General features: G+C 42.8%; 2 protein-coding genes across 10 annotated transcripts in view; both read right to left on the reverse strand.

Annotated features, from left to right (window-relative positions):
* GRIPAP1 (GRIP1 associated protein 1) overlaps nucleotides 1–1,565 on the reverse strand; it is a 76,789-nt gene extending 75,224 nt beyond the window's left edge. For 2 of the 8 annotated variants that reach the window (XM_081320618.1, XM_081320615.1), the window contains exon 1: nucleotides 1,420–1,562. In XM_081320618.1, the coding sequence (XP_081176744.1) occupies nucleotides 1,420–1,461 (42 nt within the window). In that variant the 5' untranslated portion in view covers nucleotides 1,462–1,562. Of the gene's footprint in view, nucleotides 1–263; nucleotides 555–1,419 lie in introns of those variants that run through there. The other 6 variants (XM_081320619.1, XM_081320617.1, XR_014025512.1 and 3 more) reach the window with 5 other exon arrangements.
* A 2,850-nt stretch (nucleotides 1,566–4,415) lies between these two features.
* The window catches only part of TFE3 (transcription factor binding to IGHM enhancer 3), a 34,587-nt gene continuing 23,986 nt past the window's right edge, over nucleotides 4,416–15,016 (reverse strand). For both annotated transcript variants that reach the window (XM_081318265.1, XM_081318266.1), the window contains exons 4-10: nucleotides 14,527–14,802; nucleotides 14,271–14,360; nucleotides 13,079–13,196; nucleotides 11,830–11,886; nucleotides 7,644–7,719; nucleotides 6,743–6,890; nucleotides 4,416–6,651 (exon numbers count right to left, since the gene is read on the reverse strand). In XM_081318265.1, coding sequence (XP_081174391.1) covers nucleotides 6,343–6,651; nucleotides 6,743–6,890; nucleotides 7,644–7,719; nucleotides 11,830–11,886; nucleotides 13,079–13,196; nucleotides 14,271–14,360; nucleotides 14,527–14,802 — 1,074 coding nt within the window. In that variant the 3' untranslated portion in view covers nucleotides 4,416–6,342. The remainder of the gene's footprint in view (nucleotides 6,652–6,742; nucleotides 6,891–7,643; nucleotides 7,720–11,829; nucleotides 11,887–13,078; nucleotides 13,197–14,270; nucleotides 14,361–14,526; nucleotides 14,803–15,016) is intronic.

Consider the following 15,016-nt stretch of genomic DNA (forward strand, 5'->3'; position numbering starts at 1 on the left):
AGGTGGTGCACACCCAATATGTTCAACTGTTATCACTGTTGGTTCTGTGATTGGGATTTGTAATCTGAAACACCCAGACGTTACCAGGTTTGTTAAAGCTTAATAAATGCAATCCAAACAGCAGAGCTTTTTAAATACTTTCGCAAAAGAAGAGATGCTGATAAGCAGAGTTTGTAATGTCGGGCATGAGAAAAAAACTGTCTCTGGAAAGATTCCTTCTCTTATATAATGATAGTGATGATAATAATAGAGTTGGAAGGTACCTTGGAGGTCTTCTATCTAGTCCAACCCCCTGTTCAGGCAGGAAACCCTATCATTTCAGACAAACAGCTGTCCAGTCTCTTCTTAAAAACTTCCAGTGTTGGAGCATTCAGAACTTCTGGAGGCAGGTTGTTCCACTGATTAATTGTTCTAACTGTCAGGCAATTTCTCCTTAGTTCTAGGTTGCTTCTTGTCCTGCCTTCAGGTGCTCTGGAGAATAGCTTGACTCCCTCTTCTTTGTGGCAACCCCTAAAGAGACATCAACCCCATTTTCCCCGTAGGCCACCCCAGTAGAGTGATGACTAGCCAGTTCCGCATCTGTGGGGGCGGAAGGGGGGGGAGAGCAAAAATGAGGCAATGCAATACCAACCAAGTCTCCATGCCAATCTTAGTAGGGAGGCGGCTCTGTTCCAAGAATCAGATTTAACTACGCCCACCAGGACCAGAGCCACCCCCAACCCACCCCCATCTATTAATTAATGTATTCCCAAGGCAGCCTTCCACCATCACTGTCATCCAGATGGGCTCCACTACCACTTCCAGACGCTACCCTGCGGAGGGATCTTGGGAACTGTAGTCCAAACAGAACCAGCCGGGGCAGGCTGCTGGCTTCAGGCGCTTGAAACGAGCCTTGGAAGAAGGTTCGAAGCGCAACTGCGGAGAATGTGCGTAGAGCTAAGCTGGGAAAGCAGCTGCGGTGGGCTTGCCCGCTCATTAGCAGAACCTCGGATTTTGCTCTAGGCTCCGGCGGGGGAGCAGCCCGGGGGGAAAAAAAGACGTTTCCCTTATGCCAGGGGTAGGCAACCTCGGCTCTTTTATGACTCATGGACTTCAACTCCCAGAATTCCTGAGCCAGCTTGGCTGGCTCAGGAATTCTGGGAGTTGAAGTCCATGAGTCATAAAAGAGCCGAGGTTGCCTACCCCTGCCCTATGCGCAGCTCTTAGGGACATCGCGCCCCCTCCTCTCGCCTTTGCAATCCCCCACCACCACGACCCCTCGCCACACTCTCCGCTGGGAAAGCTTCCCGGAACCGGAGCCTGCTCCTCCACGGCGCGTCTCTTTCCCCACTCCCGTCCCCTTGCTCCGAGGATGCTTCACAGGTTCCCCGCCGGCACCTCTCGTTGTTTTTTTTTTGCTCCCTCGCCAGCCAGACGCACCTGCATGCGCTCGAACTCCTCTTCGGACAAGGCCTGCGCCATCTTCCCTCCCCCGCCGCCGCCGCCGCCCCCCCTACTCGGCTTCAGCTTGGTACGATCCAAAGGAGAGAGGAAGAAGGAATCACGAAGCCTTCCCCTGCCACTCGTGGAGGAAGATGACGAGGTGGCTTTAAGAAGATATCATAGAGGAATAAGAGAGAGAGGGAGAGAGAGGAAGGATGTTTTGAGAGACGGTCTCTTTTCGTCTGCACCGGAGAGAGGAACAGCGGAACCGGCGGCGGACTGGAGTTTGGGGGCGGAAGTGAAGAGGCATAGAGATGCGAGAAGGCACTAATTAAGAAGGATGATTCACAACTGGAGCTTTGGCGCCCGAGGAAAGAGGGAGGGATGAGGAGTGTGCGTAAGAGGAGAAAGTGTAATACTGCGGTTCGGATACTCCCATAGAAACAGAAGCCTAGAAAGGATCCAAGCGTTTTCCTGTGAGGGTCATAGAGATGCCGGAAGTAATGATTGCGCTCATAGAAATAGGGGGCGGCCCGCTGTGTCATATAGATTAAAGCGAAATGGCCGAGGAGGTGGGTGAAGGAGGCGACTTCGGAAGTGATCAGTAACAGTTGAAAAAACGCGCGTCCACGGCGTCTTCTCGTTCCTGGGGTCACGTCACTATTTTCTCCTCCTGCATGAGGTGCAAAGTCGCCAGTGGCTGACGAGAGTTGCGCGTCCTCTTCTGCCTCCGCTGGGGATCATATCTCGAGTTCTGCCCGGATACTTTGGGGAGGGTCTCTGGGTGTGGAAGCGCCTTACAACGAATCGTATCGACTTCAGCAGCCCCTCGCAGTCTTCCTGGAGATCGTGAAGATGGAACCGAAGTCTCTTGCGTGCAAAGCGGGTGTTCCAACAACTGATCCCCGTTAACGGGAATTCTAGCGGATAAAGCCGCGCAGGGGCAGTTTTTGCGGGAAACAAAGCAATCTCATACTAACTACATTGTTTTAAGGCCCCTTTCGTTCAATAACATTGCAAACTATGTAGAGGAAGGTTCTGTGAGGGTACAATCCTAAACATAGGTACCAAGAGAATACTTAAGACTTACTGTTGTGCAACTGTACATAGGAAAATAAAAGTCTCTTCAGAAGATTCCCAGGTCTTAATATATTTCATTTATACGAGATAACTACATCTATTACAGCTATTCATACCTCATACTAAACCAGATTTACTTGTTTGATACAATATAAAAAGTATGTGAAATAAATTCCATTTCCCCCCCCAAAGAATAAATTAAATGGAAGCTTTATCCATGTAGTATGTCCCATTCTGGAGCTGTTCTCCCCTCCCCATTTATTTCCCTTGGGATTAGGTGGATTAGAGTTTGAATTAAATTACCAAATTTTACATCTATTTTCTGCATATAATCAGTTCAAACCTAAGTTTCCAAATTATAAGCACTTATGAACTAAAATCTGCCAATTTTTCTATAACATTCATCTGCGTTGAATGTGCTACAAAACAGTGTTTAGACTTCAGTCTAACAAATGTCTCTGGGAGGGCCACCACCATCTGAATTAATAACCAATATTGGGAAGTTAACACTGAAGAATGGCTTCTTATAGTAATAAATTGGAATCAGTACCATTACAAATAAGACTACCAGCCTTGAAAGCTATCCAGCCATTAGCAGCTTCACAAAATGCATGAAACATACTGGCCACAAATACTATGCTCTCGAAGCAGAGAATATTCCTAATTTCTAAAGTGCTATAAAAGAGATTCAATGTAGCTATAGTCCAAACTAGGATTTGCCTGTCCTTTGGAAACTGTTGCTACTAGAAGTTAATTTTATTAGCTTTTTCATTCATTGACTATATGGCAAACCATGCATTCATTAAATATGTATCTGTTTATGAGAAATAACTTTGTATTATCTAAATACAAAGTTATTCCTTGTCAACAGATACTTTTGTAAAGTATCTTTACTTTTTGTAAAGTAGCTGTTTGATTCCTTGAAAGCCTGCTAAGTAGCATGCTAAGATCAAAAAATCAGGTCCCTGTATCTCAGTAAATAAAAACATAAATATAAACCTGTCATTTATGAAGGATGCTTAATCTTTAACTCTGAATGGCTGATGACAAAACTTAATTCATATTATTTCTCTTGCCCATAACTTTGGTGAGTGTATCCCTTATTTGCGAAGGAAGGAAATAACAGACTTCATATATGACCCAGAATTGATGCACTCAGCACTCTAGAATCAGAAATGTGCATCTGAATGCCAAGTGTGACACTAAATGTGACTTAGTAACCCTGTTTTTATTGAATTTTTAATAAAAGCATGGACTAAACACATCAGTTACAAAGATTGCATTTGAGATTTTGTTGTTGTTCCGTTGCTGACTTCAGAATAGAAACTAAAATAATGGTGGTCAATTGGAAACCCAGAGATTGAATGACATTGTTATCAAAGTGTGGAACGACTGTTTTCTCAGCCATCCTTTATGTAAAATAAGGTTAATAGATATGAACTTTCACCAGCTTGAATCCAGATCCTCTTTTTGAACATGAGAAATCTTGATCTTTTGATCACCAACCAGATACGGTGTTTTTTTTAAAAGAGCCTTGGTGGAGCAGTGGGCTAATGCCTCCTTAAGTAACACCAGCTGCCTGCAATTAGTGCAGGTTCGCATCCCACCAGGCTCAAGGTTGACTCAGCCTTCCATCCTTCCGAGGTAGGTAAAATGAGGACCCAGATTGTTGGGGGCAATTAAGCTGACTTTGTAATAATGCCGCTTGGGGGGTGTGAAAGCCCTAATAAGCAGGCATATACATAGAATGAAGGCTACTGCTAAGCTTGTAAGCCGCCCTGAGTCTTCGGAGAAGGGCGGGATATAAATGGAATTAAAATAAATAAAATAAATAAAATAAAATAAAAAAAATAGAGACACCTTAAATTTTGCAGGACACAGTGATGAAACAGGTGGCATAATTCACTATAGAAAATGGTCATTGTTCATTTATTTGTTTAGAAGCCTCTAGTACTGGTAATTGGAAATGTTTAAACATACAAAATAAAACAACAGAAAGTGGTATCTGGGTCATTAAGGATGTAGAATCCACAAAAGAGGAAAAACAGTCTCCCCAAATTTGCAATTCTTCCCCTTCTTTCATCCCCTGAACAGTCCAACTCAATTCATGTTAAGAACTGAAACCACTTGCCCAATATAATATTTCCAGGCTCTGCCATCTTTCTTCTTGCCAACGTGCTAAAACACCACTATGCAACATCTTATTTACACTGACCACCTAATCCCATTTCCTTGTCTCTTGCTCAAGATCTCAGCTGAGAAGTTGCCCACATACTCATAATTCTCATTCCAAAATTGCTACCTACACTATCACATCCTCCTGTAAAGTTCAATCTATATCCCATGCATCTTCAGACCCAACTCCTCTTAGGAAGTTCCTCCCAGATTCAGTTATCCTTCCTGAAAAAGTGCCAAGCAACTTTTTAAATCTAGGCATCCAATAATATCGGAGGTCTAAGAGTTTATGTGTTCAGATAACCTTTTGGAACAGGGTCATCATATCTTCAAGAGCATTCAGATACACGGTGTGATGAAGTTTCCAGTGAAGCCCAAATGATTGTCTTTGCAACAATTTTTGCCCATTTTTTAAAAACACCCAGAGAACAGGTCACAGATCTGCTTCCAGTATTTTTAGCCTAACAAATCAGAAAACAGTCCTGTTTGTTAGGTTTCTGCTAACATCTATCTAGTAAGCAAGAAATTATTTTTTTTATAAAAATCTGATTAGTTTCCTTTATCTTACCAAAACCAGGGGAAGTGGCAATTATATCCTACTGAGCAACCATGACTCTTCAATAGTTACATGTGCAATTCCAAGGACATTTTTTACTTTTCTTTTCCCTGCACCTTTGCCCAGTGAAGCTCCAAGAGGTACCGTCTTGTTGCCCTTCCACATGGGCTAGCCGTATCATGAAGTAGAGTGTCAAGTAACTCAAATATTAAATGTGAAGTAGAAAGTGGCAGTTTAGTAAAACTTGGAAACAATGATAGGAAAAGGCTGAGATGTACAAATTAAAAAGTCCAATATCTATATAAAATAAAGCTCTCTTTTTTTTCTTTTTTAAAAAAAGTAGTGGCTCTCTGCTTTCGAAAAATGTTGCAAAAGAAGTCCACTTTCCTCCTCCCCTCCCTTCCCAATTCTGCCCAAATTATATACAGGAAAGATGCAAGAGTAAAAGGTTAAAGTGAAGGAATCAAGGTTTGCGATGACATGCTCCTTGCACAGCATTAAAGCAACACCTTATTGAAGTTTAGAATAGGTATGGGAGATGTCCCAAAGATGCATTTTCACGTGGCAACTGGACTTTCTTGTTTTTCTTTGAAGGCATTGTGCAGTCCCCACCATCCAGTCAGAGCTGAAAAATCTTCTTGGATGAGAAGCGAAACGTCTTCGAAGAAAAACAAGTCCAGTTGCCTCGTGAAAAAGCATCTTTGGGACAACCATGACCTGGATGACTGAGAATCTCCATGGACAGCTACCGGAGATGCACAAGTTTACCACACTGCATTTCTGAGCCTTAATGGGTGCAGATAACATACAAATTATCCCACAATTTGTAACAAAATTCTGTTTCTACTGTGTTAAGAAGAAAGTTTGGTACTACATGGTTTGAGCCCACCTTCTATATAGGAAGGTTTAACCGTGTGCCCCCACCCTTTTTGTTAAAGACCTTTAAAAATGCAGGATATTATGAAATGAGTGGTACTTCCAGAGGGTTATAGCCTACAGCAGCCTCCAGGTTTTGAAGCTGATGAGTGTAAGCAGCAGTCTGCAATGGGTCAGAACAAGACATGTAAAACGAGGAAGCCATTTGCAGCTCTTCCATCCAAGGGCTGCCATCATGAATCATCTTCCATGCTAAAGCTGGAACGGCGGCTGCTACCCTTTGAGGCACCAGGAGAGACAGAGGAAAGAAGTGGATCCGAGGCACCCAGTGGGGACAGAGCAGTCCCGTCGTCCATGAGAACATCTTGCAAGGCTCCCCCGTCAGATCCCAGTGTGAGACCCAGACCCAGCTCTTCAGCTGAAAAGGGCAGGTCCAGGGACTCTGCGAATGGTGGAATTGGATCTCCTCCCAAGGACTGTGCCAGAAGCCCCTGGGTGGAAGTCAAAGGCAGCCCGTGCATCTGGACCTGAAGTTCCAGCTCCTGCAGAGGAAGTTACAGACAAGCTTATGAGACTCAGCAGCAGGCTTCAGCTGCACTGTTCTCTATCCCGTCCCCTCAGCAGCTGTCCTACCTGTACTCGTAGTTGCAGGCTGCGGTTCGCTTGCTCTAATTTATGCTGCCTCAGCTCCATCTCCCTGGAGCGTTGCTGTTCCTTCTGCAATTTGCGGATGTAATCTACTGAGGCCTTCAGGATAGTCCCTTTATTCCAGCGCATTTCCCTAAAATATGCAGTGGGAGGGGACGTAAGAGATCAGGAATTAAGTGTCCTTAGACCTTACTCCATTTAATTCTGGAAAGGTAATTTCAGCTGGGCCCTACAAATGTCTTGTACTGTTAAATTTCCAATGTTCCCAGTTGACATGGGCAAAAAGGCAACATTCAGTTCTAGATAAAACTTTTCATTCATACCAGCAGTGGGAACTGAGTGACAGTCACAGTATGACTGAGCCAACACAGGCTTCTCAGGGTAGTGGAAATGCAATGACTTTCTATATACAACTGTTTCCCACACCGTTTTATTTTATTCATGCATTCAGTGTTATATATCACCAGCAACTGAAGTGTTCACAAGATAATTTCTACATCTACTGAGTCGTGGTTAGTCTAGAGCAGGGGTAGGCAACCTTGGCTCTTTTATGACTCGTGGACTTCAACTCCCAGAATTCCTGAGCCAGCTGGCTCAGGAATTCTGGGAGTTGAAGTCCACGAGTCATAAAAGAGCCAGGGTTGCCTACCCCTGCTCTCGAGGGTTGCTAAATAAATTACAACTGACTCTGATGATTATTGTATATAATACATAATCATAGTTGACTTTATACCAAAATCACATCAAATCACCTTTTAAAATGTGTTTTATACATCACTCAGGGAAGCTCAGTGGATTACACAATGAAGCCTATACAAGCTTGTGTCCCTTTTTGCAGATAAAACTTATTTTGATTAACTAGTTATCATCAAGCTGTCATACTTACGGATCATTAGATTTGGGGATGAGAGTCCCCAGTTCTTTAATTCGATCATTTATATTAAATCGACGACGACGTTCAACTGCAAAAAGAAAGACCTGTGTAAGAGGCCCTGTGGACAGACAGAGGACCCCTGCTTTTGCTACAACTATTAATATAATAAACGCATATGCCTTAATTTTTCCAGCAAGCAAAGCAATTTGCTTTTATAGCATCCAAATGAATCTCTCAACATTTGTTAGATTAATTCCCCATTATGCCAAGCTACCTTCAAAGTTAGGTATGTATTGTGATTGTATGCTATTATTCTTGGGCACAAAATTCAACTTCCAGATTCTTTAAAGGCAAAGGTTCCCAGCCTCATGCTTCTAAACATATATTTTGAAACACAGTATAAAGGGAAAATGTCAAAAATCTCAACCCACATGAATCTGCTTTAAGTTCTTCTGAGGCTGTTTCTCCAAGGGCTTCTGTTATTCAAATAATGCCACTGAAAAGTAGAAAGGGGGGGGGGGTTTCTAAGCAGTGGTGCATCTTTAAAGAGACTCAGATATACTGCAATCTTTTTCAAAGCAAGCAAAATATTTTTATTTGCCTAGGCAGTTTAACACTTCAGTTTTAAATTGGGAGCTAGCTCTTATTAAATTACAAATAATTTTGATCTGGACTGAACTGATTGTCAGGGCAATGACAGGCATGTAAATATTCTTAAAAATAAAGATGCAAATTATTTCAGTGGCTGGAAAATAGGGCTCTCTGTAGTTCGTTATTTCCCCATAATTAACAGGGAACTGAATTATGCACAAAATAAGCTATTCAGAGAGCCAGTATGATGTAGTAGTTAAGGCATCAGACTAGAAATTGGGAGGCTGTGCAGTTCTACTCCGACCTTAGGCACGAAGCCAGCTGGATAACCTTGGGGCTAGTCACTTTCAATCTTAGGAAGGAGACAATGGAAAATCAATTCTGAAAAACCTGCAGGCACTTGTCCAAGCAGACTCTGAGAAGTGGACATGATGAATGGAAGAAGAAAAAAATCCAACACTGATTACTATTTTTTTATTTTTTATTTACTATCACATCTTTATTATATTTATAAAAGACTCAAGGCAGCGAACATATCTAACGCTCCTTCTTCCTCTGACTTTCCCCAAAACAGCAACCCTGTGAGTTGAGTTGGGCTGAGTGTGTGTCACTGGCCGAGCTGGCTTTCATGACCATACTTTATTAAGTTTACTATTTACTATTACTATACTTTTTTTCCCCCGCATGCTGTATGAGCCTTGCATTTGACATGTGCGGGGCATAACAGTTTTACAGCTGGTGTCTTTCTTTTTAGAAATAACAGGAACACTGATGTTTGACTGTCTCTGTCCAAAAAGGACTTTTCATAAACATCCATTATGTTGTCAGTGCTTTCACCTCTTTTCCAATTCTGTCAATAGAAGTCAATTAAGGAATGTGCCATATTCCAATAAAGCATATCAGATCCTTCCTGAATTTGCAAATAGAACCTTTCTCTGTGTTTGCGTAAAATCTTGAGTTTGCACAGAAGCTGAAACACAGCTGAGTAATAGGGCTGCGGGTTTGTCAAGCACAGAAAAATGCTTGACAAAATGCAGCACTGGGTGGAGAGAGGGGAAAGAAAGGAATGTATTAACCAGTCTCCCCACCTGGACCCCTAATCAATGACAGGCCAATCCAAGGCAACTTCTACACACTGGCCTAGCTGCTTATTCTACCTCAGGCTTCATCAGTGTCATATGCCTGGCAGCCATTTTATCATTTTATTCTCTCTCCCACTTCTGGAATGCAGTGGGTCAAAACCAACCTTTCCACAGTCCCCCTCCCCCTCCCCATGAATCAGATTCTCACAAGCCCACCTAGTATAGTATTCCTAGCTTCCAAGCCAACATTTGCTTAATTTAACAGTCACTTTCAAATGAAGCCACTTGATCTTTGCTCTCAACCATAATGGATTTTAGATTGCCCGGATTTTTCAGCTTAAAGCCTTCACTATTACTAAGGATCTCACAGGAAAGAAATTTGCCCAAGGATTTTAAAAAAAAACTCTTCGTGCTACATAGAAGCTGAAATATGTGTTTTCATTCAGTTAAGGTGGTCTCATGTTCGGGAGAGAGGCACATAAAATAAGTAATTTTTTTTATCTCATACACAAAAAAGGGTAGAAAATTCTTCCAAGAAAGCACACAATGTCTCTTCTTCTCTCCCAAAATGTAGCATCCTAATTAAAATAGAGGGGAATGCTTAACTGATTAAAATATTTAATTTATTATATTGTATATGGTTCAAGATTAAGAATGAAGAAAAAGATAGAAAAGGACCTAAGTAAAAATATTGTGAAGGAGAATTTGAAATTCTTCCCTTCCCTTCTTTTTTCCCCAACTACTAGCCACAATTTAAATATCTATGTTAAGCTTTTAATATTTAATATAAAACAGTGGAGAAATTTTGCTTGTTCAAGACATTTCATCTGTTGTTTTAAATTAGTTTCTTGACTCTTTTCCTGGAAGCTGTATGAATGAGACTTGCTGCATAATGTGTCATATATATAGGGAAGTTGAAATTGCTGAGCTCATTATTACTTGTGGAAGATTACAAATTTTTAACACACTTTCCCTTATTGTAAGTCCCTTACCGTTCTTTTGTTTCTTTGTATCATGAAAACAGTACTTGTGAAGTCTAGGGCAGGGCTTTTCAACCTTTTCACCCATTGTGCCACTTTTAGGATATGGCAACATCCGAGTACCACCAGTCGCCTAGCAAGGTGTCAAAAACTTGATGACCAAAAAAAAAAAAAAAGGAAAAAAGTGATGAAGTACAGGTAGTCCTCGACTTACAACAGTTCGCTTAGTGACTGTTCGAAGTTACAATGGCACTGAAAAAAGTGCCCCCCAAGCCACAGCCGAGTAAGACACCTGCCTGCCCGCCCGGGGGCGCTCTTCCAACCTGTCCGAGGTTTTCATTGTTGTGAGCATTTCTGTTGAGGATTGGCAGCGGGGGTGGGGTGGGGTGGGGTGGGGTTTGGTTTCTATTCCCCCCATCTGCTGGGTGGTTGCAGCAGGTTTGGGTCCCTTCACATGACCCTGGGACACTGTGACCGTCATAAATATGAATCAATTGCCAAGCATCTGAAGGTAAATCACAAGACCCTGGAGATGCTGATCGGTGTTTCTTCAGGGCTCAGAAGTGTCAGGATCAGCACTGAGCTCCAGCTGGAGCCTGGCGCTGATCCTGGCGCTTCCGCTGAGCCCTGACAGCCCTGCAGCTCCAGCCGTCTCTCGCTCAGGCTTGTGCGGTGCTGCCACCAGTTCAGCTCATTCCCCTCCCCCGCTACCACTTTTCTAGGATGGTCGCGTACCACCTGCTAGGTGTCAATGTACCACAGGTGGTACCCGTACCACTGGTTGAAAAGCCCTGGTCTAGCGGCCATGCCAGCTCCTTCTATAACTGCTATTATAGTTATGCTATTCAGAGATTGTGTCCATTGTGTTATGAATGATGGATAGCTTATTTGATAATATAATTTAAAGTTAGAAAATCAAGTCTACTACCTTTTGAGTCCTGCAAAATTTTGACTCTTACTTTCAGGTTTTAAAAATTTAAGATGTGCAAACAGGCCAAACCAATTCTGCTTTGAAACACTGAGACAGTAAACCAGGCCAATATAGAACAATGATGTCCAATTTCACCAAATTTTACTCCTGATTTTCTTTCTCTCTCTGTTTTGTGCACACGTGCACAAGCACGCACACACAGATAAAACTCCCTCATCTGAGGGAGAAAAAAAATGATTTGCTACATCCTGCTCATTTTTACTCGGAATAAAGTTCTGCTGATTTCAAAGAGATTAGAACTTAGTGATCAAGTGCCTGCTTTGCCTGTAGATTTCTTTTTTCTTTTTTTTATGGTTTTAAGCCCTGGTGTCCCTATTCAAAAAGATCATGTAGAAGATGAAAATCCGAGAGAGCCAATCAGAGGAGATAGAACAAAACATGACCTGGCCTCTGACCTCATATAAGTCAGTTTTCTTTTACCAAAATCAGCAGGTAAGCATATATAGGGGGTCTCATAGACATGAAAATGTTTTTGCCCTTTTTCTCAGCACTGAAATATTCATTTCAAACCCAAAATAGAAAGTCACGGATAGTCCAACCAAGAGGCCACTCACTTAAATTGTGGTTGTCTTTCTTCTGCCTTTCCTTCAAAAATGCTTTGGTTTCATTTTCTGCAAAGGGGCACAAAATAAGACAGAAATAATAATAATAAAGCTACCCACCATGTCCAGCTACTTTCTTATATGGGTCTAGAGAGAGACTAGAGGAAATCCAGATGCCAGGCATGGAAGCATTATGGTTGCCCCTGCACACCCCAAACTCTTCCTTCAACTTCTAAAAGGAACAAATTCACTGATCTTTCCTCCTTTATGGAGAAAGAGACATAACTTCCAGGCAGCTATTCTAGGAGCAAAACCTAAACTCCCGCCTTCTAAACGCCCACCGTAATCAACTCTGATTATATCACTGCAATGTAGCACTGTCAGTCCTAGAGGAGATCAACCCTGACTGCTCTTTAGAAGGCCAGATCCTGAAGTTGAAACTCAAATACTTTGGCCACCTAATGAGAAGGAAGGACTCACTGGAGAAGAGCCTAATGCTGGGAAAGGTTGAGGGCAAGAGAAGAAGGGAACGACAGAGAATGAGGTGGCTGTCTTGTGATTCAGTGTCAGCCTGTGGATACGGCAGCTGAATCGGACAATTCTGAGGAGGATGAGGAGGAGGGGATTGGAGAGCCTGCAGAGGAAAGTTCTGAGGCATCGCAGAGCTCTCAGCCAGGCCCCTCCCATCTTGTTCCTCCTCAGACCCAGCTGTGTGAGCCTGAAAGCTTGGACGAAGATGATTCACAGCTGGCTTTGTTCAAGGATGCTCGAAGCAGGAGGCACACAAGCAGGAGTGAACAAAGGAGGGCAATGAGGCACCGCGGGAGGAGGCAAAGAGAAGCCACGCCTTGAAACTGTGTTTAAAAGGGGAATGGTTCTGGTTGCTGAAGGCAACCGTTTGAACAGCTTCTGATTTAGTTGTGGTTAGTATTTGTTTTGCTCTGTTTTGGATCTGTTTCGTTTCATTTGTGTAAATAAATTTGGTTGGCTTACTTTCAGCCTATTGACTATTGAAAAGGGGTTGTCCCTGACATTTCTGCAGGGCCGGTAGTAGGCTGGAACAGAACAGTCTGGATGGAGTCACTGAAGCAGTAGGCGTGAGCCTAAATGGACTCCAGAAGATGGTAGAGGACAGGAAGGCCTGGAAGAACGTTGTCCATAGGGTCGCGATGGGTCGGACACGACTTCGCAACTAACAACAACAATGTAGCACTCTTCTATGCCTAACTTTGGCATGCTTTCAATTCTTCCAATCAAGTACCTGACATCTCCCTCTTGATATTGGGAAGGTCAGCCGGGCAGGAGTTGCTGACAGTTACAGCTGGTTCTATCATTCCTGGGTTCCCGTACACATTCAGGAGGTTTCCAGAGACTGGCAGCTGTGCAGAACAGAAAAGAGTTGAAAGGACTTCCAGGCTAGTAGCTCAGAAAGTTTTGCTGCACTGTTAGATGGCTACTTTCTAATCTACCTTCTAATCTAGATCTCCCAATCTAGATCAGAAGGTAAGTACGTGAAAACTAAGAGCTATGGATGGACCCCAAATCACCGAGGGAGGTTGTTTCCCATTGAATGGGGTTCTGATGCTACATCTCCCCAGCCCAGTCCAACTTTCTGCCCACTATTCCACGTTGGATTATCTTAATGGCCAATAGGATACTCTTGGGAAGAAATAAATGGGTACTATACACCTTTGACATCGAGACAGAAGACATATAGAATGCAAAACATTTCTACAATAACAGGTTCATTTTAATTATTGATATTTACTGAGAATGCCTAAGAAACCAACCACTCTGGAGGAGTACTTTTTAAAATCACTAGGCTTAAAATAAAAACATTATTTTTTTATTTTTGTTTATCTTTTTTTTAGTTTGATTCTACTGTGTTAGTGAAGAGGAAAATGACTGATATTTCCAAAATGGCTGTTCTTTGTAATACTTTACTTACTTCTCTCCATCTCTCAAACACATTTTATACCAAGCAATTTATCTATTTGAAGAGAGTTGCAAAGCAGTTGTCCTACTAGTCTGGTGGATCAAAACCAATAGAGAATCTTAGGGCACAGAAAAGAGAGACGGGTGATCCAAAGCCTCTGGGTCAAATAACCTCCCCCCTTTTGTTTTTTGCAGCAGCTTTCCCCTCCCCCAACTCAGTTACCCAAGGTACACAGCCAGTATTCGGCAAAAACACTCTATTATAATGGAATATTTTCCACCAAGTTAGGGCACAAATCCTGTATTTTAAGTAGCAAAAAACAACACACAATAAGGTGGAAGAAGGTATAAGAGAAGATGCTGCCTCCCCCTTGGTCTAATACTTTTCATGGTATCAACTTCCACTTGCTGAAGTCAACTTATGGCCTATGAAAACGTAAACCATACATTCAGTCTTTAGGATGTCACAGGCTTTCCCCCCCGATGATATACATATAAAAAAATCAAAAGCCACTCACAGTGCTGGGCATCTGCAGGCCACTGTAATTCAGGATTTCATCATTGTAGCTGGATTCCAGGCTGATAATCTCATCAATGACATCATCAATCTGACAGAGAAGAGAGAGGGGTGGGATTAGACGTCTCTGACATGGGCGGCGGAGGGCGGGGGAGGGATGGCTACTGGAAATATTGAGAGAGCAAGAATGGAGGGAAAAGGCAAAGAAAGGCAGTGGGAATATGAGAGATGAAGGTGATAGGGGAATTTCTACTCACTTCTTTCTCAGAGTTGGAACCAATGTTGAGCATTGCCATAGGGCTATTGGGGGCACTGCCAGTGCTTCCTGCCACTCCCTGCTGGTGAGCCAAACCAGGTGGGGGCTCAGGACCTGAAACAGCCTGTGGGGAGCAGGTGGGTGCACCAGGGCTAGTCCCGGATAATGACTGTGTTGACGTCTTGCTCCCCATAGCAGTAGAAAGATACTGTTTGACTTGCTGTCGCTGTGCCTGCTGGATGTGGTACTTTGTGGGGTTCTCCAAGTGGGTTTGAACCTGAATTCAAGTGAGAAAAAGAGAGGGAAAGTATGAGTCAACCATCACTTGGGCAGTGCCATTTGACTATTTGCAAGACAATTTACAAGCATTCGGAAATCCTGAAGGCAACACACCAAACTTAACAAGCTGAAAGCCTACCTCTATCCCTAAACGCTGGCAAACTGAATATGAACCTCAGTTACGTACACAAATGTAATCAAATTAACAGAAG

Source organism: Vipera berus (assembly GCF_964194415.1).
Source record: "Vipera berus genome assembly, chromosome: 2".
Taxonomy (NCBI): Eukaryota; Metazoa; Chordata; class Lepidosauria; order Squamata; family Viperidae; genus Vipera; species Vipera berus.